The 24,098-nt window shown below is 56.9% G+C and overlaps 1 protein-coding gene across 11 annotated transcripts; it reads right to left on the bottom strand.

The window, feature by feature from the left end:
- Positions 1 to 569: 569 nt before the first annotated feature.
- Positions 570 to 19,550, bottom strand: PLCB2 (phospholipase C beta 2). Of its 11 annotated transcripts, none has more exons than XM_029238578.1 (32): positions 19,193 to 19,550; positions 15,775 to 15,852; positions 15,059 to 15,127; positions 14,308 to 14,448; positions 14,103 to 14,182; positions 13,967 to 14,020; positions 13,785 to 13,860; positions 11,319 to 11,419; positions 10,972 to 11,138; positions 10,736 to 10,882; positions 10,411 to 10,568; positions 10,051 to 10,133; positions 9,696 to 9,780; positions 8,930 to 9,092; positions 8,682 to 8,791; positions 8,442 to 8,559; positions 7,409 to 7,493; positions 7,151 to 7,275; positions 6,480 to 6,634; positions 5,784 to 5,948; positions 5,104 to 5,203; positions 4,585 to 4,689; positions 4,322 to 4,416; positions 4,118 to 4,193; positions 3,812 to 3,856; positions 3,469 to 3,703; positions 3,217 to 3,382; positions 3,029 to 3,105; positions 2,843 to 2,938; positions 2,223 to 2,280; positions 1,463 to 1,549; positions 570 to 1,103 (listed from the first exon to the last, which is right to left on the bottom strand). In XM_029238578.1, the coding sequence occupies exons 1-32, from the start codon at positions 19,274 to 19,276 to the stop codon at positions 900 to 902; spliced, it is 3,588 nt and encodes a 1,195-aa protein (XP_029094411.1). In that variant the 5' UTR covers positions 19,277 to 19,550; the 3' UTR covers positions 570 to 899. The 11 variants fall into 11 exon arrangements, 7 of the variants coding, with proteins under 7 accessions (XP_029094411.1, XP_029094413.1, XP_029094414.1 ...); XM_029238580.1 differs by having other exon boundaries at positions 3,812 to 3,853; XM_029238581.1 differs by having other exon boundaries at positions 3,469 to 3,700; positions 3,812 to 3,853.
- Between the last annotated feature and the right edge of the window lie 4,548 nt (positions 19,551 to 24,098).

The following is a 24,098-nucleotide window of genomic DNA, read 5'->3' as shown; positions in this document are numbered from 1 at the left end:
TAGGCAGGAAATCTTGAGACAGGGTTCTTTAGCAGGAGTAAGAAAGAGAAAAATAAATAAACCTCATAAAGTCAGGAGAGAAAATGGTGCTGACCTTGTCAGGACAGCCTGAGCTGGGGCACATGCTGGGAAGTACCCCCCAGGCCTAGGAAAAGGGGTGGCTGGGCTCTGGGTGGGAGAGTGCACAAAAGGCCGTCCTTCTCCCCTCACCCCCAGCCCCAGTTGTCTCAGTGGCCTGAGGGCCACACAGCTGAGGCAGCTTTTCCACATCAGCCTCCCATCCCCCAAAGGCAGGAGGCAGGGAAGGCACCTTAGCCTGGGATCCTGGGAGCAGCTGTCCGCAGGGAGCTGGAAGGAAGTGCTGGACTCTGTATTAGGGAGCTGACAATGAGGCCAACTCAGGGCAAGCCCGAGATGGGGCCTAGAAGCCAGGGTGAGCTGCCCGCCTTATGGCAGGAGAGTTTGGAGTTTGGACCTGCTTGAACTACAGGTGATGGAGTAGAGGTTCCAGGTGGCCAGGCCTAACCCTTCAGGTGAGGAAACTGAGTCTAGAGCGGCACACTAGGAAATGCAGAGTGGGGCCAGGGCCCCATTTCATGCCTCCAAGTTCATATTCTTTTGCCCTCAACAAAAATGTGACAGACGCTTGTTCAGAGGGGAAGCGGAAGCAGGAGGGGCAGGATGTTGGACGGAGAGGACCTCAGACCCCAGACGGGCCCCAGCTGGCCTGCTTCCTGCCTCCTACTTAGCCTGGCTGTTGAGAAAGGGGCTCCAGTGTCCAAGGGAGCTCCAGCTTCCCGCAGCTTCACGGTGCTGGGGCCCTTTCCTCGAGGGGGAATGGACTCACGTCCCAGAGAAGGGTGAATGTCCTTGCAGAACGTCCCAAGGGCATGGGGGCATCAGAGGAGGGTCTCCTGGGCATCTGTCTTCTCTGTGAGTGCATCCTGCTCACACAGCTCCCTGGAGACCCTGCAGGGCCTCTCAGGCTTGTCCTCCTCCGCAGAGGGCAAGCAGGCCCTGAGGTAGGTCCTCACCGACTCCTTCACTTCCACCTCCAGGCCCTTCATCTTGGCCTCGTACTGTGCCAGCGCCTCCTGCTGGAACTGTGGGGACAGCAAGGACCACCCCCTGGCTCAGCATGGGCCACCCGCCCACTCTTCCTCGCCTGAACAGTGGAACCAGGAGATGCCTGGTTTGTTCAGACCTCCCAGGAGATCAGGGTGGGAGGTGGGGGTAGTGGAGCCCATCAGGGGGTCTTTCAGGAGAGGGAATACCAACCAAGCAAAGAGATCTGCAGAGCTGCCTCATGATCCCCTGGGAATCAGAGCCCTGACCCCCTGGAGAGGGGCAAGTCCCCCACGACCACCCACCTCTTGACTCGCAGCCCCCCGGAGCTGGGTCCCTTTACACCCTGGAGCCAGGCCAGCTCTGCTGTGGGCCAGGGTAGTGGTCCCCCCGTCACCTGCTTTTCCATCTCCCGGATCTGTTCCAGGCAGGCTGCCTGCTTCTCTTCCAGCTTCTCCTGGTGCCTCTCCAGGTTCTCTGTCATCTGGGCAGGAGTGAGAGACAGAGAATCAGGACAGCATAGGCAGGCAGTCTGGGGTGAAATCCAGCTACAATCCCAGTCAACGAGCTGGGAGCCTTTGGACAAATTCCTTAACCTTTGAAAAGTTGGGTTTTTTGTTTTGTTTTGTTTTTTAATTTGTAAAATGAGGATAATAGTACCTGTCTTGCTGGATTGTGAAGGATTATATGAGACAGCTCATGTGAAGCACCCGGCTTAGTGCCTGCACAAGGTCAGGACTCAGGAGCTGGTAGCTCTGTTACTGTTGTTAGTAATCCCCAGGGAGCTTTAGGGCCATTCTCCACAGGGCTTTCCTTCCTCTTCTGACTCCCTGGAAGTCTAACTCTGGAAGCTCCCTTGCTCCCTCTTACCCACCCACCCCAATCCCACCTCCGCTTGGCCAGCTGGCCCACATCATTTCCATCGAGGGCAGCTGGCCAAAGACAGACTCCTTTAGGCTGGTATCCCAACCTCTGCACAAAGGTCAGAACCCTGGATGGCCTAGGGGAAGCCCCTCCCCTCTACTGCCTCTCCCCCCATCCCTAGCTGGTGGGCCACTCTAAACAGTGCATCTCCTAAGGGCAAAGTAAAGGCCTTGGGGCCACTCCTTCCCTCAGAGAGAGAAAGTGTGTTTGGGAAGGGCACAGCTCGTACACACCTGCTTGAGGACCTGCACCACCTCCTGGATGTGGGAGTTGTTAATCTCTCTCTTCAACCTGTTGGGGTGATCAGAGTTTCAGAGAGGGCAGGAGGCCCCCGGGAAGAGCTGGATGAGACAAATTCTCCACAGGGTGTAGGCAACCTGAGAACTCCATCGTAGAACCCTCTGTGGCTGGCATGCATCTATGTCTGGTCTGGGAACCAGCCAGAGAGGTAAGCATGGGGACCCAAGGAGGATCTAAGGAGATATTGGGAGCCCTGGGGGCCCTTTGAGGGAAGGGCTTCCTCACTAAAACGCACTGTTCTTCAAGGCATGCATGGGAAAGTGTAGGTGGGAATCAGCTCTCCCAAGGTTTCACCTCCCTCTTTACACACTTGATTTTCCCTTAAGTTCTCCTCTTTCCTCAAATAGTGGTGGCATCTGTGTTTTGCCTAAGGAGGACATTCTCTGATCAGAGGTGACGGAAGTAGAATTAACTTTCCAGCACCAGGAGACAGGCACATCTCTGGGAAGCAAGTCAGGACCCACTTGTAGGAAGGCCCCTTCCCACCCAGTGTGGTTCTTGCTCAGCACTGGGCCTGGAGTTTTGAGTCCTGTGCCTCCCCTCCAGGGCTCACCTCTCCTGAGCCATCTTGTCTGTGGTGACCTTCATCATGGCCTGGATCCGATCCAGCCTCTTGGCCGCCAGCTTTTTCTTCACCTCTTTGGTGTCACTGCAGAGAAACAGGCATCAGGAAGATGCTTCCTGTGACTTGGGCCCTCCTGGGAGGTAAGAGTCAGGCGTCGAAGGGAGGCAGTCTTACGTCTCCAAAGTCTCCTTGAGGGTCTTCAGCTCTGCAGCCTGTTTCTCTCTGGCCAGCTCCATCATCTTGGTCATTTGCTGAGGGAGAGGAAGGACCGGCTAAGCTAAGACCCGAGGAGATGCCCTTGGCTGTGCAGAGGGTGTGGGGTCGGTCGGGCCCTCGCTCCCTCCCCTCCCCGACGCTGGCACCTCGGCCACTTGCTGTGCCCTGCACCTCAGGACACACTCGCACTGCTCCTCGCCCTGCTGCAGCAGCTCCAGCTCCAGCCTGTCCCTCAGCTCTCGCAGACGCGCGCCCGCGCCCTCGGGGCCTTCGGCCGGCGCCGACCCGGCGGGGTCCTCGCCCGGCGGGGTCCTGCGGAGGCCATGTGGGGACAAGCCGTGAGCCCCAGGCCGCCCGCGCCCGAGCCGCGGGGGGCAGGATGCCTCCGCTGCCCTTACCTCTTTATGCTGGAGCCTTTCCCCGGGCCGAGCTTGCGGCCCCGGCCCTCGCCGCCGCCCCCAGCGCCCGGCGGCCGGAGCTCGGCCCGCTGCGCCGCGCGCCTCTGCAGCAGCTCCTCCCAGCGTCGCGCGCCGCGCCGCTCCAGCTCCCGCAGCTCCTTCTCGTGCCGCCGCTGCAGCTTCACGACGCTCTTCAGCTCCCGCAGCTCCTCCAGGCTAGCGGTCCGCGGCTCTGCTGGGGCAGGCGTGAGGCGCGCGCCCCCCGGGAACCGCCCCCCCCACCCCGAGTCCCGGACCCTCCCCGGGCTCGACCCCAACGTGACTCGGTCTCAGCAGGCCTTACCCGCAGCTTCTTTCGTGGCCTCCTCCCTGGCCTTGGCCCCGGCTGCTGCAAGAGCCAAAGGAGAGGCTCTCCGGTGCCCTCGGCTCGGCCGCTCCCGCGCCTCCCGGGGGTGGCGGTGTGGACCCCCTGCTGCGCACTGCCCAGCCCGAGGCTTCACATGCAGCCGTTCCCTCCCCAGGTGAAAGTTTTCGGGGTGGTTTTTGTTTTTGTTTTTATAGAGAACTGCCGCCTGTCTGGGATGTGCCCGCCGGTGCAGCGGAGAGATCGAGACCCTTCCGGTAGGTGCGGGGACCCTGCAGTGCGTACCTGCTGACCCGTTGCTCGTTAAAGCTGATGCCCCATTGACCTGGCGGGCAACTGGACTCCCGAGAGGGAAGGGATTCTGTGTAGGGAGAGCGTGTTAGGAAGGTGTCTCTCTCCCTGAGCCCTGGACTCCGCCCCCTCCCTCATCTTCCCAAGGAGAAGTTGCAGCTCATGGGGGCCCCTGGCAGTGGACCTGACAACACAGACCTCAGGCAGGCCTCCCATGGCTTCCTTGAGCTTCACAGACTTCTTATCATGAGCACTGAAGAACTTGATGGGATTGGCGAGGGCCACCGTGAGATCTGGGTGCACAGGGACTTGATGGGCCTGGTAAGGAGATGTACCTGGGAGCCTCCCCCATCCTCACCTACGCCAGAATACCCTGTCCTGCCCCCCTCTGGAGGCTGGCTTGCGGAGAGAGGAGGGGGGATGGACACCCTGGGGCTTCCAACATTCCAGGGGCCTCCCACCTGCCCAGGTGTCAGGTACATAGTCCTTCATCTCCAGGAAGACAAAGAGTGCAGGCATGGTGAGCGGCATGTTGCTCTCGCTGTGCAGGCACAGATGGTGGTATCCTGTGGGACATGACCGGGTGACCAGTGAGCCAGAGCCCACTGCTGCCCAGCACTGCTCACCAGCAGCCCAGTACTCGACACTTCTGGCTTTAGTCTGGTTCTACCTCATGTGGTTACTGTTAGGATTAAGTGAGAAAGTGTTATAAGCCCGTAAAGCATTTTAAGTGCCCAATAAGTGTCAGCTACTTGGGAAACTGCCCCAGTAGTTTCAGAGAATTAGAGACATTGTGTTGGGTGGGCAGAGTCCCCACCTCTGTCAGTTTCCTGGAGAGGTATTATTCCTGCCCCACTTTCCCAGGCTGATAAAATGACAACGCCACCTCCCTGAAGCTGCCCCACACTCTGGACGGGATCCTGATGCTGGTCTTGGTCTCAGACCCACTGGGAACAGCAAAGAAGAACCCCTATCCTTACCAGAATTCAGGGCATTGATGGGGATGATGCGGTGTCCAAGAAACTTGTTGCCGTCCTCCATCACAGCCACCCTGAGGGAGGCCAGCTCAGGCATCAAGATCTGGGGAGAGTTCAGGACAGGACAAGCTGGAGAGGGGAGAGAGTGGCCGAGCTGCCCCCCTTCCCTGATTCCAGAAATCTAGGGTCAGTGTGAGAACATGGCAGGCTTTACTGGATTTGGTGAGGACAGAGGGCCCACTCTAAGCCACACACATAGACATCCTAACAGCTCATGTCATGGCTGGTCCACACAGGGCAGAGAGCTGGATATGCAGCCCAGGGCTCCAGGGGGCCTGGTGCAGACAGCCCTTGGAAGCTTTGTCAACAAGTATCCAATGGGAGCAAAAGGCCCCCGTGATTCCTTGGGTCCCTGCACCCTGGTCTGGGAGTTCACATTTCTGCCTCTAATCGTAACATGGACAAGCATGCACATACACACATGTACACACACATACAAAACTTGCCCACAAAGTAAATTTCTGTAAACTTGCTTTTTGGACTCTTGAAACTCAGGAGGGCACAGATGAGGGGTGGGGAGAGGAGGAGGATCGAGGAAATCCCTTTATGTATTTTCTCTTTTACAAGTAGAGACCAAGAACTAGGGACAGATCCCAGCCCCTGCCCTGATCTAGCCGCCCCACCTTTTCAAAGACAAAGGGCTCCTCCTTCCAGACAGGATTGATGGAATTGGTACTGGGTGACAGCTTGGTGCGATAGCGCCTCTTGGGGTCCCCAGGAAGGCCAAACAGCTCCACTTCCACATAGGTGCGCACACTGCGTTCTGACAGGAACTGCCCAGAGATCACCTGGAGGTTGGGGCCCATGGGAGACCAGCATCAGCTCCCCCACCCAGGCCATTCCCCAGAACTTAGGGCCTCCAGGCCCCCTAGCTGAAACATCCATTCTTGGGTACTGTGAAGAGCCCCATTCAATTCTGGCCACAGAGTAGAGGCTGTGTGGCTTAAGGGTTACAGCTAAGCTCTGGCACCCAGGGTGCTTCCAGCATTTAGGGAAGAGGTGTGGGCCTCCCCACCTCCCTCCCCAGCGAGGAAGGAACAGGGCCCTCCCCCCGGGGCCTGGGGCTCCTGCTGCCCCACTCTTTTCCCCTCCCCCACCCCAGCCTCAGCCCTTCCCCTTGGTTTCCATGGGGACCAAGAGGCAGCCTCCAGTGCTGAGGAGGAGGCAGTTTCCAAGGCAACTTGCTACTTCACGAACTGGCTGGGGCTGAAGTTTTCGGGATATCAGGGGAGGGGGTTGGGAATGGAGGAGTGGGGCTCCTGTGTCTTTCTCCTCAAGACCCCAGCCCTCCCGGCCACTTGTCCACCTCAGGGCCTTGCCGTAATGGAAAGGGTGGTGGCTACCACCACGTCGATGCGGTCCACCGAGAAGGGGTTGAACTGCTTGTCCAACCGGCGCATGAACTCATGCTTGAGGAGGTAGCCACTCTGCCCGTTGAACTCAAAGAGCGCCATGTTCTGCTGCATGGGCAGGTCTGGGGGGACAAGGGCACTCAGGAAGGGCGGCCCGGCTCTGGGTCTGCACGCAGCCTGTCTTTCCACATTTCCCAGCCTTTCCCGTCTCGCAAATGGGGAGGTTGGGTGGACCGTGAGGATGAGGGTTTCTCATGTCCCAGCCTGGTTCCTTAGGGTCTCATCTCTCAGGAAGGGCCCGCAACCTGGAGTCAGCAGGAGCAAAGCCACAACCGGACCTCAAGCTCACAGTGGGAGTTGAGGCCAGTGGAGCAGGTGTTCCCACAGACCCACTCAGGCCGAGCAGCCAGAACCCATGCCAGCACCCTGGCATCATCACAGACATACTCGTATACGTGCAGTCACATAGGCGTGAGCTGATGCACTAAACGCTCACACACATGCACATGCGCCCAGAGCCTAAATGAACATCAGCCCCCCTGCCCCCAGGTCTGTTCCAAAGACCCCCCCCTCCCCAGGGAAGGGGTAAAGGTGGGAGGGGCAGGGGAAGGTTCTTAAGGGCCTGAGCATGCCCTCACCCATCGTCTGGAAGTTGAGGGCAACCATCTGGCAACCAGCATTCCAGAACATCTGGGGCATGTAGTTGGAGGAGTCCATGCGGGTGCCCTTGGGGTAGATGCGGCTCATCTGGCGCTTGTTGTAGCTGCCGCAGGGTATAGGAGCCAGCAAAGCCACCCGCGCCGGGAAGACCCACAGACCCCCTGCGAGCCCCGTCCCAGGCCTCCCCCTTCCCTCCACCCCACCAGGGACCCTGGCTAGTGAGGTCTCAAGGATACTCCACAAACTGCACTGAGGACTTGGAGAGCAGGTCGTAAGCCTTGAGCTCCGTGAAGGAGGAAATGACATAACTTCGGTTCTTCTCTGTGTAGGGGAGAAAGAGGAAGGAGAGTCCGCGTCAGCCTGTCCCCTCCCACAGACTTGCCCTCCCCTGTGGCGCGGCTCCCTCCAGCACAGAGATGCCTCCAACCTAGCGTTTCCACCGAGGGCTGAGGGTTGAGGGGCCACCCCCGGGGTGGGGAATATGCAGATCTGTGTGGATAGCAGTGTGTGCTGGAGGTAAAGGGTACGCACAGTGGATACATACGCACAGGGATGGGGTGTGCGTGCCAGAGTCCTAAAAAGTGGGGTACATGCCCTGGGTGGACGCGGAGGGTGTGGGAAACACGCAGCGATGAGCCCGGGGGGTCAGGAACACGCTGTGATGCACAGGGAACAGGGTGCAGGGGTGAGAGGCACACAGCAAGGGTGGTGCACAGGAGGGGGTGCAGGCTGGGGCTTCAGGGATGACGAGCCAGTGCTGCAGAGTGCATGCAGAAAAAGGTGTTCGTGTTGGGGCTGTGCACAGGGGGTGAGAGGAACTCATTGCGCGCATGTCCGGAGAAGATAAAGGTAAACAGCGTGGACGCACTCAGAAAGGGAAGGGAACAAGGGGCAGATGTGCGCTGGCTGGTTTCTTTGCCTTCCTCCCCCTCCCAGGAGTTCTCATGCCCAGGCAGCCACAGAAGGAAGCTGGAGGAGCCCCAGGCCGCCCGGCCGAGGTGGCCCTTGGTAAATGACCTGCCTGTCACCGACACACTCCAGAGCATTCTGCTTGGTGCCAAGTTTTCAGTACAGTGATGGGACACTGGGGGCCACTGCCACTTAAACATGCCTTTGCCTGGCTCCTCTGCTGGGTATTTATAAACAGGGCCCCCAGCCCAAGGAGAGGGAGGACCCGCCTCGCTCGCACCCCCACCCATCAGGCTGCTCTGGCGTCCGGACACGCGTCCTAAGGGCCTTCTCCCGAATCTAGCCTAACTTCCAGCTTACCACCACCGCATGCTAACTCACGGGCAGAGGACTCGAAGGAGATGAACTTGGTGGGTTGGACATAATTGACTAGGCTGGACATCTCCTTGTAAGCCGTCACCTCCAGGCCCGCTGTGCCCTAGGGAGAAGGGGGGAAGATGGGGAAGAGGCCAGCTCAGAGCCCAGGGGCCTGGTCCCACGCCCCCGCCTGGAGGGCTCTGCAGTGGAGCTGGCAGAAGGGCCTCGGGGCTCCCCACACACCTCATCTGACTGCATCTTCTTCATCCCTTCTTCATCCAGGCTTCCCGACTCCTCCTCTTCCTCTTCCACCTCCTCCTCCTCCAGCTCAGCCCCTTCCTCACCAGCCCACACTGCCACATACAGCTCCATCAGCACTGGGGGCGGGGGAGACCCCAGCACCAGGCTGGCTCTCCCCTCCAGGCCCAGCCCCTCTCTCCCATTCCAGATGCTCCTCCTCGGCCACCCCCACTCCTCCCAGGCCGCCTCACCTGTGTCCTCACCCACAGGGACATTGGGTGGGCCGCTCCCCTCAGCCTCCCCACCCGGCTCCTGGCTGGGGGCTGGGGGACCAGAAAACTGGTTCTTCTTGTTTTTGATGAGGATCTTGCCTCGGAGATCCTCAGGGCTGGGCAGGGGGATGCCTGGTTTCAGCTGTGGGAGAGGAGACAGGGTCCTCAGCACTATCTCCTCACCTCCAGGGAGTAGCCCAAGCTCCTGCATGGCAAGCTACGCTCCACCCGCCCCCGGCCTAACTCTCCAGCCTCTCCTCTCATCACTCCCACCTTGTGCGCTAAACCCCTGCCTGACCCAACTTATCCCAGCTCCTCAGTGATCTTTTCTCAACTACTCAGCCTGCCTAGAACACCCTTCCCCACTCTCACCAAGATAAATCCATTCTTTCCCTCAGGTTTCAGCTTAGCCATCACCTCCTCCAGGAAGCCTTCCCTGATCCTCAAGACCAGATCTGGAGCCCCAGGTGCTCTCATAGCAGCCACTGGTTGTAATGGCCTGGTTACTTGTCTGCCTCCTGACTAGAGGGTAAGTGATCTGAAGGCTGGGACTGCCCCTCTGCTACTGACATACCCCCCCCAAGCCCAGCACAGTGCCTGACACATGGTAGATGGTAGGACCCCAGCCCCACGTCCTCCCAAATAAACCCCAGCATCCTCTGGGGACATCTGCCTCCTTAATCTGGCACCCTGCCCTGGCTCCCCAGCCCTCAGACCCAGATGCCCCACAGTGAAGTCCACTCACTGGGAAATTTTCCAGTGGCTCTGTGAGCAGCATATCCCCAAATATCGTTCGGCAGTACTCAGCCATCTTAGCCTGTTGGCGGGGTCTGCAGGGAGCAGAAGTGGGTGTGGTTCAGCAGCTCCACTCCACCCTCTTGTCCATCTTTTTGTGCCCCCTGATGACCCAGATCAGGGGCTCAAGATGTTGGGGAGGCAGGGACACAGGCAGGAGAGCCTGGGGTCCCAAGGAGATTGTGTTGAGACCCGGGAGAGAGCCAGAAGGCATGGCTAGAGGCTGGAGACAGTTATGGGGAGGGCAGCTGCAGGCGGGAGATGGGGACAGGTAGAGAATGAGGCTGGATGGCCTGGATACGCACGAGTCCACATGGTTTTCAAACGACAGGATGACCGGATAAGGGGAGGTCTTAAAGGCACTTTCTGCAATAGCTTCAATTGCTTCCTGGAGGAGAAGGGGACCCCATGGGGAGGTCAGTGCTGTGCCTCCAGGCTTCGCCTCCCTCAGCGGCATCCTTCCCCACTCCCCAGTTTCAACACACACATAGAATTGGAGGGCCACTCTTGGCCCTGTGTCTCTGGTCCTCTCTAGTACCCACACTGGTCCAAGGCCTCCCAGCCATCCCTCCTTTCTGGCCTCACTCCCCCCAACCCCAAAAAGCTCATGGCCCAGGGCCCTCCCCTAGTGCCACTGCCACCAGCCTCCACATGACGAGTCTCACCTTGAAATAGATGTCTGTGGTCATGGTGAAGCCGTGGGTGATAATGGGCTCCTCGTCAGGGGGCTTCCCCTTCCAGCAGTCCAGCTCCACGCAGCGGCAGCCCGCCAGCAGCACCTGGCGGTACATCTCGGCAGAGGAAAGGCCTGAGAACTGGCCGGCTGAGCCAGAGGAGGGGCGAGGGGCGGGGGCTTCACTCAAGGGCAGTCCAGCTCTGCCCCGCCCCACTCCATCGTGGGCAGCCCGTGGGCAACCCCTGCAGGGGATTCAGGGAGCAGGAACAGCCCCCGTAAAAGGAGAGGTTGGCAGTGAGGTCGCCAGGGCCCACCTGTCAGGTAGGTGTTGTGGGAGGAGTTGATGAAGTAATGGTTGAGCGGCTGCGTCATGTCGTGGTGCAGCAGCAGCTTGTCCTGGGCCAGCACGCTGTTCTCTGGCCCACAGAGTAACCATACCATGCCCTCGGGGGACAGCTGGCCTGGGGGACAGGGGTGGTTGTCAGGGCAGCAGCCCAGCTGCCAGGACCCGAGAGGACCGTGGAGGGTCAGAAGTTCCCTTAGTCCTCACCCCTCTGCACGTTGATGCCTCTGGGCTCGTACTTGTCGATGAGGCCCTGCACCTGGTCAGGCCGCGCAAGCGGGAACAGCAGGGAGTTGAGCCTGGAGTCGCGCTGTTTCTGGTTGATGAATTTGGCCAGGTGCTCCTTAGTCATGTAGGGTTTGGCCTTGGCGTGGCTGCAGGCCAAAGAGAGGAGCACAGGTCTCCTCTATATCCCCTGGGCTGGGGGCGGGGGTGTGTGTGGTGGGAGCTGGGACAACCCCCTTCTCCAGCCACGCTACCTAATTGTCAGCATGGCAGGTGGGAATTTTAGCCACCACCCCTTCCCCAAGACCAGCCCAGCCCAAGAAGCTCACTAGGAAGTGAAGATCTCATCTATTTCTGGCCGAGGACAAAGGCTCATGAGGAAACTCTTGTAGACGGATTCTGGGAAGTCCTCGGGATTGATGGCATCATTCTGGGGGGATAGAGAGCCACCTGATGACTCCTGCCCCCACCTTCCAGCACTAAGAACCACAGACTAGGCCCAGCCCTGCGCGAGGCGGCTTGGGGAGAGGGAGGGCTCAGGGCAGACAGAAGAGCATCAAGGGCACCCTGAGCCCCCACTTTTCAAGGCCCTGGTTGCTGAGCAGAGAGCATCTTAGCTGGTTTGCTTTGCCCCTGGATTGATACTGGCTAATCTCTTGGCTGGTACAGGATTCAAACTAAGAATGACCAGAACTGGGAAGAAAAGAGCTCAGAAGCAAGCTACTGTATGCTGTTTGCCAGAACTGTGGGCTATCTTTTTCTTTTTAAATGGAGGATAAATTTTCAAAAAGAAGCAATTTGCATACAAACAATGCACCTAACAACGGAACCCCAAGATGCACGAAGCAAAAATGACAAAACTGAAGGGAGAAATAGACAATTCAACAACAATAGTTGGAGACACCAAAAAGCACAAGGAACGATAACAAAAAATAGACAGATTGGACTTCATCCAAATTAAAAATGTTGGTGTTCCAAAGGATACTGTCAATAAAGTAAAAAGAATGGGAGAAAATATTTGCAAATCAGATATCCAGTAGTAGACAACTTCACACTAAAAGAAAACCCAACTGAAAGATGGGCAATGAACTTGAATAGATATCTCTCCAAAGGAGATATGCAAATGACCAATAAGCACATGAAGAGATGCTCAGCATCATTAGTCCTTAGGGAAATGCAAATCAAACCCACAATGAGGGGAATTCCCTGGCGGTCCAGTGGTTAGGACTCTGAACTTCCACTGCAGGGGGCACGGGTTTGATCCCTTGTTGGGGGACTAAGATCCCGCAAGGCGGGTGTCATGGCCAAAATAAATAACATAAAACCACAATGAGATACCACATCACACTCACAGGATGACTAAAGTAAAAAGAAGAAAAAAAAGACAGACAATAACAGGTGTTGATGAAGATGTGGAGAAATTGGAACCCTCATACAATGCTGGTGGGATTGTAAAATGGTATAGTCATTTTGGAAAACAGTGTGGAATTTCCTCAAAATGTTAAGTGTACAGTTACAATATGACAGAAGAATTCCACCCCTAGCTATGTCCTCAAGTGACTTGAAAACATACGTCCGGACAGAATCGTTCATAGCAGCATTATTCTTAATAGCCCCAAAGTGGAAACAACCCAAATGTCCATCAACTGTTGAACAGTTAAACAAAATGTGGTATATCCACACAATGGAACAGTATTCCACAATAAAAAAGGAATGAACTACTGATACGTGATACAACATGGATGAAGCTTGAAAACACTGTGCTAAATGAATGAAGGCTGACATCATATTGTATGATTCCATTTACAAGAAATGTCCGGAATAGACAAATCCATAGAAACAGAAACAGAAAGTAGATTTGGTGGCATTCAGGGTTTCTGTGCCTTTGCATTCCATTCCAGAAAAACCCGTCAAATGTTTTCCAGGGTCATTCTGGAAAGCCAACATCAGTCTTAGTTTGGAGCAGAGGCTCTGAGCAGGATAGCTCGACCGAATCTTGGACCCATCGGCTGCAAGCAAAGATGGCTCAACGGCTCCTACCGGGATGCAGGAGAGCTGATAAATAAGGAGGACTTAGCCAAGGTGGGAACTCGGGAGGCAGGAGAAAAGGAGGGTGGATGTGACAGCCCAAGTGGTGCCCTTAGCAGGAGCCCATTCCCACCCTCTCCCCAACCCCAAGCTTGCATCCCCTGTGACTCATTGCACCGAGGGGTCACCAGCTCCGTAGAGTTGAGTGTGGGGGAAGTATTCCTTCTGAGATTCATGTGGACAAGTGATCTACGAGGCCTTAGTTTTATTTATTTATAACATTCCAAATTCTTACCAGGAGAAAAGACTCCATGGAATCCACAAAGGCACTGGCCAAGGGAGGACAGGGGCCTGAGATCTACCCCCGCCAGGCAGGAACCCTGGCTCAGGGCTGCATCTGCCCAGAGGGCTCCTTTTTGTAAGTCACATGAGGCATCTCATGGGGTGACCCAGCATACGACTTGTAATTAAAAATTACTTAAGTAAAAAGAAAGGAAAAATGTTTTCCTATTGGAGCTGAAGGGGTATAGACCAACCTGCTCTGAACCCGGGCACCTCAACCCCCTGCCCCGGTTCTGTCACTGTGCCTTGTATCAGGAACCGGTGGCTCTAGAGTGAACTGACTTTTCGGGCTGTTGGCTGGGACTGAACTGTCATTCCTGCCCTCCCCATCCCTACCAGGCCTGCCCAGGGTGCCCTCCAGTCCAAGGCAACTCAGATGAGAAGGAGAATGCTGGGCGTGGGCTGGAGAGGGGGGAACCACTCACCTTGCCTTTTGGGAGGTGGCAGGCGCTAAGGGCAGCTTCCACCCGCTTGCGGTCAGCAGGAAACATCTGGAAAAAACTGAAGAAGCAGAGAAAAGCACCAGGCCAAGAGAGGGGTCAGGCCTGGAGAGGGAAGGCCTTGGGGAGCTCAGAGGACATGTGGGGAGGGAGGAGGGGAGACTCACTTCTTCACAGGAATCTTTCCTTCAGGGTTGAGCTGCATCTTGAGTTTCACCAGGCTGGTGGGCAGAAGGCAGCCCGTCAAGGCCCGGGCTGACACACTTAGCCCCACGCGCTCAGGCCAGGCAGGCAGGCACTTACCTCTTGTCCAGGAAGGTGCTGCGGGAGGCGTTGGCCATCAGCGGGTGCTTGGCCAGAGCCAGGACATCTTCAGCCCAGTCCTGCAGGACCCCAGGGCACAGCAGTCAGGCCCCCAACCACAAAGGTGCCGCCCCACGCCGTGGCCCAGGCCCGTCTCTCAGGCTGTCCCAGGTGCCCAGCCCCAGGCCAGGCGCCCCCAGTGCACCTTGCCCACGTTCTCTTTGTAGGAGACGAAGTTATGGAAGGTGAGGTCCACCATGTCGGGGCCAGACACCACGGTGAGCGTCTTCAGCAGGAAGTTGTTGTCAGGAAAGTCCATGTTGAAGACATCCCGGAGCTTCTGGCTCTGCAGCAGGTCGTGACACGGTTAGGATCAGAGGTGTGTGCCCCCGTCCCTGCCCACTGTGGCTCTCCCTGTCTTTCCCTCTCAGCCACTTGAAATCTGGCCCACGGGGGTGGCATCCCATCCATGCCCATCTTAGGAGCCACGGGAGGGAGAGGCCCACAGGAAGAGATTAACCAAGACTTTGGGGCCTGGGAGTTCTGTGTATTTTGTTTGCCATTTTTCATTTGAAGACAGATTCTTAGTCCCCAGTCTCAGGGAATCCTGCTTTCCACCAATCCCTTCCTCCAATTTTCCTACCAGCATTAGGCAAATACAGGCAAAGCAGTCAGGGTGGGGGGAGGATGCAAGCAACACCTCCCAGACAGCCTGGGGTGCTCTAGGGCAGTAGCTGGCCATGCAACATCGCCATCCGCTGTGCCCTGATACCAAAGCCCCTGCAAGCCGGGGAGCAGTCACGCCTCTTGCTCAGCTCAGGAAGAGACCCTCTGCTCAGCCCACGGACCCTTCCCTGGCTCCAGAGATCAGGCTCCCTGCCCCCACAGGGACTCCTGCCCCAGCCCCGTGGAGCTGGTGGCCGTGCTGAGCCTGGGCTGCTACTGGGCCCACTTACCTTGGGCATCTTGGCAAACTTCCCAAAGCGGGTGTCCCGGATGCTGGTGATATCCAGAAACTCCATCTCCTGGTAGGAGCAAAGACAGGATGCGGACAGAGACCTCAGGTCAAGAATGAAGGGCAGCGAGGAGGGAGCTTCACACCCCTTCACATCTTGGCCAGCTGCCTTCTCTAGATGCCAAGACTGTGGGGCTTCCCAGACCCCAGCCTTCCCTCCTCAGCGATCGGGCTCTCCTTCCTCATGGTGACCCTCCTCCCTTCCTCTCTGGCCACTCCTCCCCTGGCCGCTCGAGTTACTTGAGAGCTGTGACCTCCAGCCTCCCCTCCACCATCCTGCACTCTCCCCAGGTTCCCCCTCCCTTCCTTCCGCCCAGGTGCCGAGGACCTTCTCTGATCTCTCTGAGCCCTCAAGTTTACCCAGAACCACAGGCAGGGAATCAGCCTTCAGCAGTAGCTCTAATTCCTTTCTCTCTCTCTCTCTCCAAGGGATGCTAAAGCTGAAGCATCTGGGCCCAAGGCAGCCATGGTTGGAGTGACTGCATCCTCCCTCCCAAAGCAAAGAGCCCCTGCCCACAGGAGATCCCCCCAGAGCCACCCTTCCCGGTCATTCTATACTCCTGGCATCCACACCTCCACCCCTGTGTCATCGAGAGGCTGCTTGGACTCAATGGAACAGCGGGAGCTCAGGGCCACGGTAGGTAGGGGCTGCCTCACCTTATTCTGATACGTCCAGTACAAGTAGTAGCCCTTGGGATCCACACGGAGGATAACCGGGGAGGCTATTGTTGTTTCCTGCAGAGAGAAGGAGTCAGCTCCCTGCTCTGAGACTTCAGGCCGAGCTTTTGTGGCCCGGGCCAGGGGTTTCAGAGCTCACCATCTGCCTAGGAGGTGGCCATCCCAGGGATCTGCAGGCATTTCTCTTTGTTGTCCAGAGCTAAGGGCTGGGTGTAAGCCTTAAAAGCTCTGAACCGGGGGTGGGGAGGGGTAGAGGATTGGAGATGACATTTCTGGAAGAGCAGAGGGTTTCCCCTCTAAATCCCAAATAGAAGATCTCGCTCTAGACCCCAAGCAGGGTCTTGGCCCCCACCTCACCCTATTTTCAAGGCCCACAGCTCAGCCAAAGAGGTAGAATGTCCCTCACCAAGACTCCATGCTACCCCCAGGAGAGCTGAACACGGTGAGAGCTGAGAGCCCAAACCCCGCAGAGCTGCCTAAGCTTCCTGCCTGCCCAGCCCTTCCATCCATGAACCCCACCGCCCCACCCCCCAGCTGTCCCAAGTGCCTTCCCACCTCCCAGCCTCAGCACCCAGCCCCTCTTGCCTAAAATACCATCAAAGACTAGCTTCTGCAAAGCCTTTCCTGAAGCATGCTGCAACAACAGGGTGGGGGCTGGTTCTCAGACCTGGAAGCCCCTCCAGGAAATCCCCAAGGGGCTCACGGACTCTCGGGAAACAAGCCTGTACTAGACCATGAGCTGCATGCGCCATGTTTGCCGAAGGAGCAGGTGAATGAAAAATGAACTCGCTTCTGCGTTCCTGCTCCACTCACAGAGCACACAGCCTACCTTTTATTTTAATGGTCTTTGTATGCACAAATAACAAGATACTAAAATCGAAGTTTCCCACAAGGCATGATAGTTGGCTGCACACCAGACCAGACCAAATGCAGAATTTACAAAGGAAATGGCCCAGAAAAAGGTTCTCAGATCAGGGGCAGTTAGGATATGGGGGGAAAGAGAATACTGTGTGAGGAACCTAATTTTGGAGAAAGCTGTGTTGTGAGCTCCCTTCCCTTCCTTCCCGAAGGGTGGGTTGGGGTACCTGACCCCTCACCTTAAGCTCGCACTTGGAGAGCTGTCGTCACCCCTGCAGTTGTGGTGCATGACAAACTGGGGTCTGACTCCTGCCCAGGAAACTGAGCGGGTGAGAGAGATGCTGGTGTGCTAGGTGAGCCCGAACCCCCAGAGTCTGTGGGGCAATGAACCCGTGAGTATTTTCTGGGTCCAGAGTGGGCCTGTGGGAGAATGGGGCAAAGCCGATGGTGCAGGAAGCTGAGGGTGGTAACTGGATTCTCCGGGGCTAAAGAAGTAATTTGAAGTGAGCTCCTGAAACAGAGATGGCAGGAGGACCCTAAATAAGGGATCCCCAGCTCAGGGGGAGGGTCTCCTAAGAATCCTCAAAAATGCGCCTGAGAGAAAGAAGAAGACTTACACTTCCGCCAGGCCCACTTCGTGATAGCAGCTGCTCAGTTAAGAACTTTGGTACCTCTTTCCCTCCTTCCTCACTGTACCCCACCCCTAGTGGGCATAGAGGAAGATCAGGGAATCCTCCCACAGGCCTTTCTGCAGGGCCTGCAGCCCACCTGAAACCATTCTTGGAGGTGGGGCAGAAGATGTCATTCTAAATTAAGACTGGAGTTTTGAGTTATAACTAGTTTCTGAAGTAAGACTGGGCTTTGTGAGGAAAAGTGTCCTAGGCTTGTCTATTCCCCAGGAGAAAATGGAACATCTCATGACAGGCTCAGTTTCCTTCCATGGGTCATAGGGGAGCTTCTCCCACAGAATACATTGGAAACGGGCTGTGGGACACAACAGTAAGCTGGGATTTGATTACATCCTGTGCACTGTGCTTATCCAGTACCCAGGTCATCTGCCTACGGGGCCAAAGGCAGTCTGAGAGCAGAGCCTCGTCTGGCAGGTGCGTGTGCCCCGTGACGGGGAAGGTTCCTGCTCGTGGGAGGCAGGTTCCTTGGGGAGGGCAGCGGGCCTGCCAGGTACACGGATGCTGGCTTGCAGAGAAGGCCACATAGCACGTCCCCATCCCTGATGACCCTCTGCCCAGTCAGGTTACACGCACTTCCCAGAGGAAGGGAGAGAGGCCGCTTCACTTTTCATTCTGAGCCACTTCCCTCATTCCACAGGCTCCTGGGACATGGCTCCACCATGCCGCAGTGACCACACCACTCGTGGGGAAGCAGAAAGTCTCTCACCACAGGCCCGCTCCCCATAGCCATGGCAACCAGATTACTCAGCCTAGCCCAGCCCCAAAGGCCTGAGAGCCTTAACTCACAGACTCAGAGCCCCCTCATCCCACCTGTAAGGAGGAGGAACCAGCCCTAAGGGCCCTTCCTTCCCCCCCCCCCCCCCCCCCCCCCCCCCCCCGCGCGCAGGCCCCCCCCCCCCGCCCCCCCCCCCTCCCCCCCCCCCCCCCCCCCCGCCCTGCAGCCAGTCCAGAGACTTCAGGTTCCCTTCCTGGGAGCAGCCAGTGCTGACTCTCACGCTGGGCCAGCCCAGCAGTCTTACCTCCCTGAAGGAGGGGCCCCAAGTTGTTCCTCTCACCCGCCCAGGAGAATCCCTGGCCTATGGCAACACACACATCTTCAGGCTCCGGGAGGACCGGAGGCTGGAAAGCAGGCCCAGTTTGGGAAGCAGCAGACACAGTGGAGACAGAGGTGCAGGGCAAAGTGTGGTTTCCCCTTCCCTGCAGACGGGCCGGCGTCAGGGAGCCAGGCCGAGAGCAGCTGGCGGAAGCAGAAGTCTATCCGTTCCCTCCCAGGCCCCTGGGAGGAGAGCCTCCAGTTCTCCCTTGGGGTCCAGGAGCCTTTCGTGGCCACCTCACAGCAGCAGGGGGAGAGCAGGGCATCCCAGGGACAGGGCCGGGGCCAGGTGGGGAGGGGTGAGGATTCCAGTCCAGGCGTCCGTCTGGGGCTGGAATGGGCTGTCTGTGCTGGGAGTAGGGGCCTGGCTCACCTCTGCTGCTGGCCCTGCCTCAGCTCTGGGACACCTTTCCTCCCACTGCCCAGACCGGGAGCAACACACCCTTCTCTTCTTGGGGGCTTTGGGGAAAGACAGACCCAGACCCAGAGAAATTTCCTCCTATGACCACCCAGGCAGCCATCATCTTCCCACATCCAGACACAGAGCCTTAGCCCCAGCAGCCCAGGGACACAGACTGGGGGCACACACCCTCCCGCCCAGGTTTGTTTATCTGGGTAGTTGTGTCAGCTGCCTGGCCAAGCAACACAGGCGCCTGAGTCCTGGCAGACGTAAACCAAGCCAGCCCCCCTCCCACCCCGGCAAAGCCCCAAGCAGGGCGGCCGCCACCCCTGCAGCCCTCCGCCCAGCCCCACTCACATCATCCCATCTGATGAAGCGCTCCCCTTGGCTCAGATAGGCCTTCACCCCGGGGGGTTGCAGGACAGGGTTAAGCAGAGACATAGTGCCAAGCGTCCGTCTTATGAGAGGCTGGGCAGGCACAGGGCACAGAAGGAGGGGAGGAAGGAGGGCGGGCGGGGGTGGGGGGAGACTAGCTGGGCTCACATGGCACCCGCCCCAGCTAGTCCGGAAGTCTGGGCGCTCTTACAGCCCGCGGGGGGCAGTAGCTGGGTGCAGAGCTGAATGCTTCGGCCAGAGGCCCATCTGCCTTTTAAATCAACCTCGTCCCGCCTGCCCGCAGTGGGGGGCTGTGGTCACTGCTCCTGCCCAGGGAGGCCGGGCTCCCCTCCGCAAAGCCCCCCGCCCTCACCCGGTGCCTCAGCACTTCCTGCTCAGGGCTTCCTTCTCTGTGCTGCTCAAGAAGCAGGTCCCGAGGCCTGGCCGCCCCGAGCAGGGGCCTCTCCGTCCCAGGGGTCATCCCTGGTCAGATGTGGGAAGGGGCCAGCTGGGGATACTGCTGCCCAGGTGGACACTGAGGGGGGCAAGCAAGGAGCTCACGAGGGGAAGGGACCCCCACAGAGGTGGGGTCTGGAGCACAGGGGTCACTCTCAGAGGCCGAGGAGCCTGGGACCACCCTGGAGGTGGGAGTTGAGGGAGAAGCAGGGTCCAGCTGGGACTGAGCGTTTTGAATAAGCAAAGTTTGCTGAACACCCAGCCCCTCCTTCTCGGTGCTTCCTCCCCATGAAAATGAGGTGCAAGTGAGGCAATCGCGCCCCTCACCCGCGTCACACGTGACTCCCTCCTCTTGGCCTTCCGGACCTGGACGAGGCCTGAAACCTCACTGACCAGCCGCCACTCCACACACTGCTGCTTCAAGCACCCCTCAGCCACCAGCCTCCACCTTGCTGTCCTGCCAGGCTCCCTCCTCTGCCCTGTGCCGGGGCCTGTGGGAGAGAATGCTTGGGGCAGGAGGGCTGCTCGCAGGGGCCTCAGCTTGAGGTGCTGCTCAGGGCTTATGGCCCTAACTCTGCTCCGGCCCAGGGCCCGGCCTGGGAGCTCAGTCACAGCCCAGTCCAGCCCAGCCCACTTCCTCTTGCCTAATCTGCTCTCATCACCCTTCTTAACCCAGCTGGGGGAGCCGGGAGCTCTGCCCCGGACTTCCTTCCCCTCTCAGGGCCCGGCTTTCTGTTCCAGGTCCCACCGTGGACATTTGTGCCACCCCCTGACAACAACGGGACCCTCACCCAGGCCCTACAACTGCCTCTGATGGCCAGTCCGGCCCAAGGCAGGAGGATGGGGGCCTCTAGGGGTTGGAGCTGAGGGGGTTCCTAGCACAAAAATAAGCCCTGGAAAAATGATTCTAAGACCACTGGGGTGGATCCTGGAGCAAGGCCTGACTGAACCTGTGGAAACAGCTTGGGAATCCTCCATGCTGCCATGCCCTGTGCCCTCAGGACTCAGCCGCCCTCCCCTCCCTCTAAGCCCTGCTGTCTCTCATCTCTCCTGCCTCATCCCTCCAGCCTTGGACTCCCCTGGGGGCCCCTCTGGTGTCTCCTGCTCTTCCGATTCCCTTCCTGGGATCAGGTTCCCTCTCTGTCTGTTTGAATGCATTTTGCAAGGGATATCCCTGTCCCTTCCCAAAGCCCCTGCACCTGTCACCTGCAGCCGGCCCTGCTCCTGTACCCAATTCCTCCCTCTGGTCCACCCTGCAGCCTTCTCTCTACTTTGGGCCTGGAAAGACAATCCCCTCTCTCTCCCTCGGCATGGGGATGGGGTAGGTGGAGGCTCTCTCATTTCACAGGATTGGGGGCGCCACAAGGAAGGCAAGGATTTCAGGGCTCTTTACTCTTTTACCCTTTCTATCTCCGGCTTTGAAGTTTGAGGCTCTGAATCCACAGAATAAAGCCTCACCCATCTTTACCCAGTGATGACACTGCCTGGACCCTGTTCTTGAGACCCCCAACTGTAGCTTCGTCTGTCCTCGCCTGCCCACATCCTGCAAAGCAGCCCTCAGAATGCAAGAAATCCAAGCAGCAAAGGGAGCTGGGAAAACCTTCATCCAACAGGGATATTTTTCCTTTAAAATTACATTTAGGTTTTTTAAAATGTGAATTGACAAAAATATTGTGTAAATAATGGTAGACTGGATACAGAGAAAATCAGAGAGGTCACACGAATACACAGTTTGGGAGACTGGCTCCTGGGCTGAGCTGAGAAGAGGGCGCCTCAGACAGTCTGCCAATCTCATCCCCCCCAAGGCAGAAGGTGAAGGGCGAGGATGCCCCCTGCTGGGCGCACTGGAGAGCACGTGCCTCCTGGGGAAAGGCTGGGAACCCCGAAGGCAGACCCTTAGGGAAGTTGCTGCTGGGTCTGGATCAGTTGCGAAGATGGGTATGCTGGAGAGTTTGGCATGTCCGAGCTTTGGCAAAGTCACTTGCCCACTTGGCAGCTTTGTGTGGGGACCTCTTGCTTTTTGGTTTCTCAACCTGTTCATCAGAGAAGTTTAGCAGTGGAAGTTGAACTCAGATCTTTGGGTGGCCCAGTTACCAGACAAACAAGAGAGTCAAATTAGGTGGGTTTCTTACCTGATGCCATGACTTACCTGATGAAGCAGTGGGGTTCAGAAGCCCGGAGGCCTGTTGAGTGTCTTGGGCCAGTGGCTAGTTTACTTCTGGAATGAAGATTGGCTCAGATGTTGCATCCTCAAAGATCTGTTTCCTAGTTGGGCACAGGGAGCCAGGCTGGGCTCACTACTCTATGAACCCAGCCACTTACTAGCTGGTTTATCTTGTAACGGTCCCGTGCCTCAACTTTCTTACCTGTAAGATGGGGATAATTATGCCTCACAGGACTCTATAAGAATTAAATAATATAATGGATGTAAAGTACTTAATACCCAGCCTGCACATGAGCTCAATATTATTATTATTACTTGTTAGCAGACGCTGAGAGGAGAAAAGCAGTTTCTTATTACTTCCTCCTCCGTGTATATTGCTATTCTTTCCACAACTGTATTCACTGACTTGCTCTTTGGGTTTTTTGTGGGGTTTTTTCCAGCAGTTTGTGTGGATCAGGGCCTGGACCCACCTTCCCAGGGCAGGCTGAATTAGGGGTGCTCCTGAAGCAGGCTGTCCCCCAAGCAGCCTGAACTCGTGAAGTCACATCACGGGCAAACGCCAACCTCCCACCACCTCCACACCATCACAGCTGGTGAGGCAGGCGTGACAGTGAAGACCAGGAGGTGTCCATCAGTCCGGCTGTATGTTCAGCTGTAGCTCCAGATCCAGCCACCCTCTGCATGCTGAGAGCTGAGTGTGAATGCAGGCAAGGACAAGGCTGTGTAGCAGGTGCTGAGGCTCTAATCCCTTAGGGGAAAAGGACAGGCGATCAAGAGTTCTCTGCAGAAACCCAGGAGGAAGACGTTGCCTGTCCTCCCATGCCAACCCCTCCTAGAATCATAGAAGGAACCATCCTGGACTTAGAAGTGGAAAAGAATCAGTTCCATATGTGTTTCCCTTTGAAGTATCATTTTGGATCAAACTTACCTGGAGGTTTAACTAGGGGAACACTGGATCCGTCCTCAAGAAACCTAGATTTTACTCTCAACCAGAGCAAAGGTTAGCTGTGAGATCTTGGCAAGTTACCTGAGCTTTCTGATCTGTTAAGTTTTTTATCATTTCCAAGATTCCTTCCAGCTCTAAAAATCTCTGTCCCATCAGAAGGGCCAGCCTTGTCACTTTCTCTGAGAGGTGACAAACCTAGAGATGAGAGCTGAAGATGGCAGGAAAAGGATCGGCTCTTCCCCCTACCGGGTGTTCTTGGACACATTACTCGTCTTCTCTGCCTCTGTTTATCTGTCTGTGAAATGGACCCATTTTCATAAGTGTGATGGAAATAAGTTAGACAACATCCTTCTCCAGGTGGGCATGGTGCATTGCACATAAGGAGTGCCCTCAGAATTGATTGATTGCTTCCCTCCTTACTCCCATCCTGGTCCATCTGTTTATCAGGACCTGGGCAAAGCCACATTGAACCGGCCCCTCAACTTTGTGAATAGCAGGAAGCCAGTGAGGATAGGAGAGGTGTTGAGAGACAGACTCAGGATCCCAAAACATCCTAACCTGCTGGAGCAACAGCCTGAACTTCACAAGGTAAAATGAACAGGGCTTAACTGAGAGATTCAGGCTTGGCTCCAAGGCACCGACTGTACAAGGACAGGGTGGGGAAGTAGCGGCTTAGCAGAAGCATGTGTGAATAAAACTGAGGGTTTTCACCGACAGCCAGCTTCATATGAGTCAAACGAGAAGGCTGCCAAAGAAACGGACAGACTCTTAGGCTGCTGAATTAAAGTGGAGTACTGAGCCCAGTGACTGTCCATCTTGATATCAATCAGAATCGCCTGGGAAGCTCTGGTAACACTGGATGCTCCTTGCTGTTCCCAGACCCTCTGATTCAGGACCTGGGATGGGTGGGTGGGGAGAGGGGAAGGAAGTGAGGCGTTTGGATTTCCAAAGAGCTTCAGTCTTGGTTCCAGTGTGCAGCCAGGGCTCTAGAACCAAGGAAGAGTCGATCACATTCTCATTCTTGGCATGTCAGACCACATCTAATGCACTCAGGGACTTCAGTCTCGGTGGCTTTATCATGGGGAAACGCACAAGCTGGAGGGCGTTTGGTGGAAGGTGGCCAGGATGTAGGATGCACCTGACATTCTGTGAGGGCTGGTGGAGGGAACCACAGCATGGACATAAAGGTGGTCAGGCGGTCCACCTTCAAATGGATGAGACTTGTTCACGTGGGTCCTAAAGGTTGGAATCTTAGGTGACTGAGGTGACTGTCTTAGGTCAGGTTTCTCATGAAACATTATGAAACAGAGATTTGCTTCTTG

Source organism: Monodon monoceros, unplaced genomic scaffold (assembly GCF_005190385.1).
Source record: "Monodon monoceros isolate NGI ecotype Baffin Bay Population unplaced genomic scaffold, NGI_Narwhal_1 Super_Scaffold_21, whole genome shotgun sequence".
In the NCBI taxonomy this organism is placed as follows: Eukaryota; Metazoa; Chordata; class Mammalia; order Artiodactyla; family Monodontidae; genus Monodon; species Monodon monoceros.
Note: the sequence above shows the minus strand (reverse complement) of the source record. Positions and strands in the feature narration are given on the sequence as shown.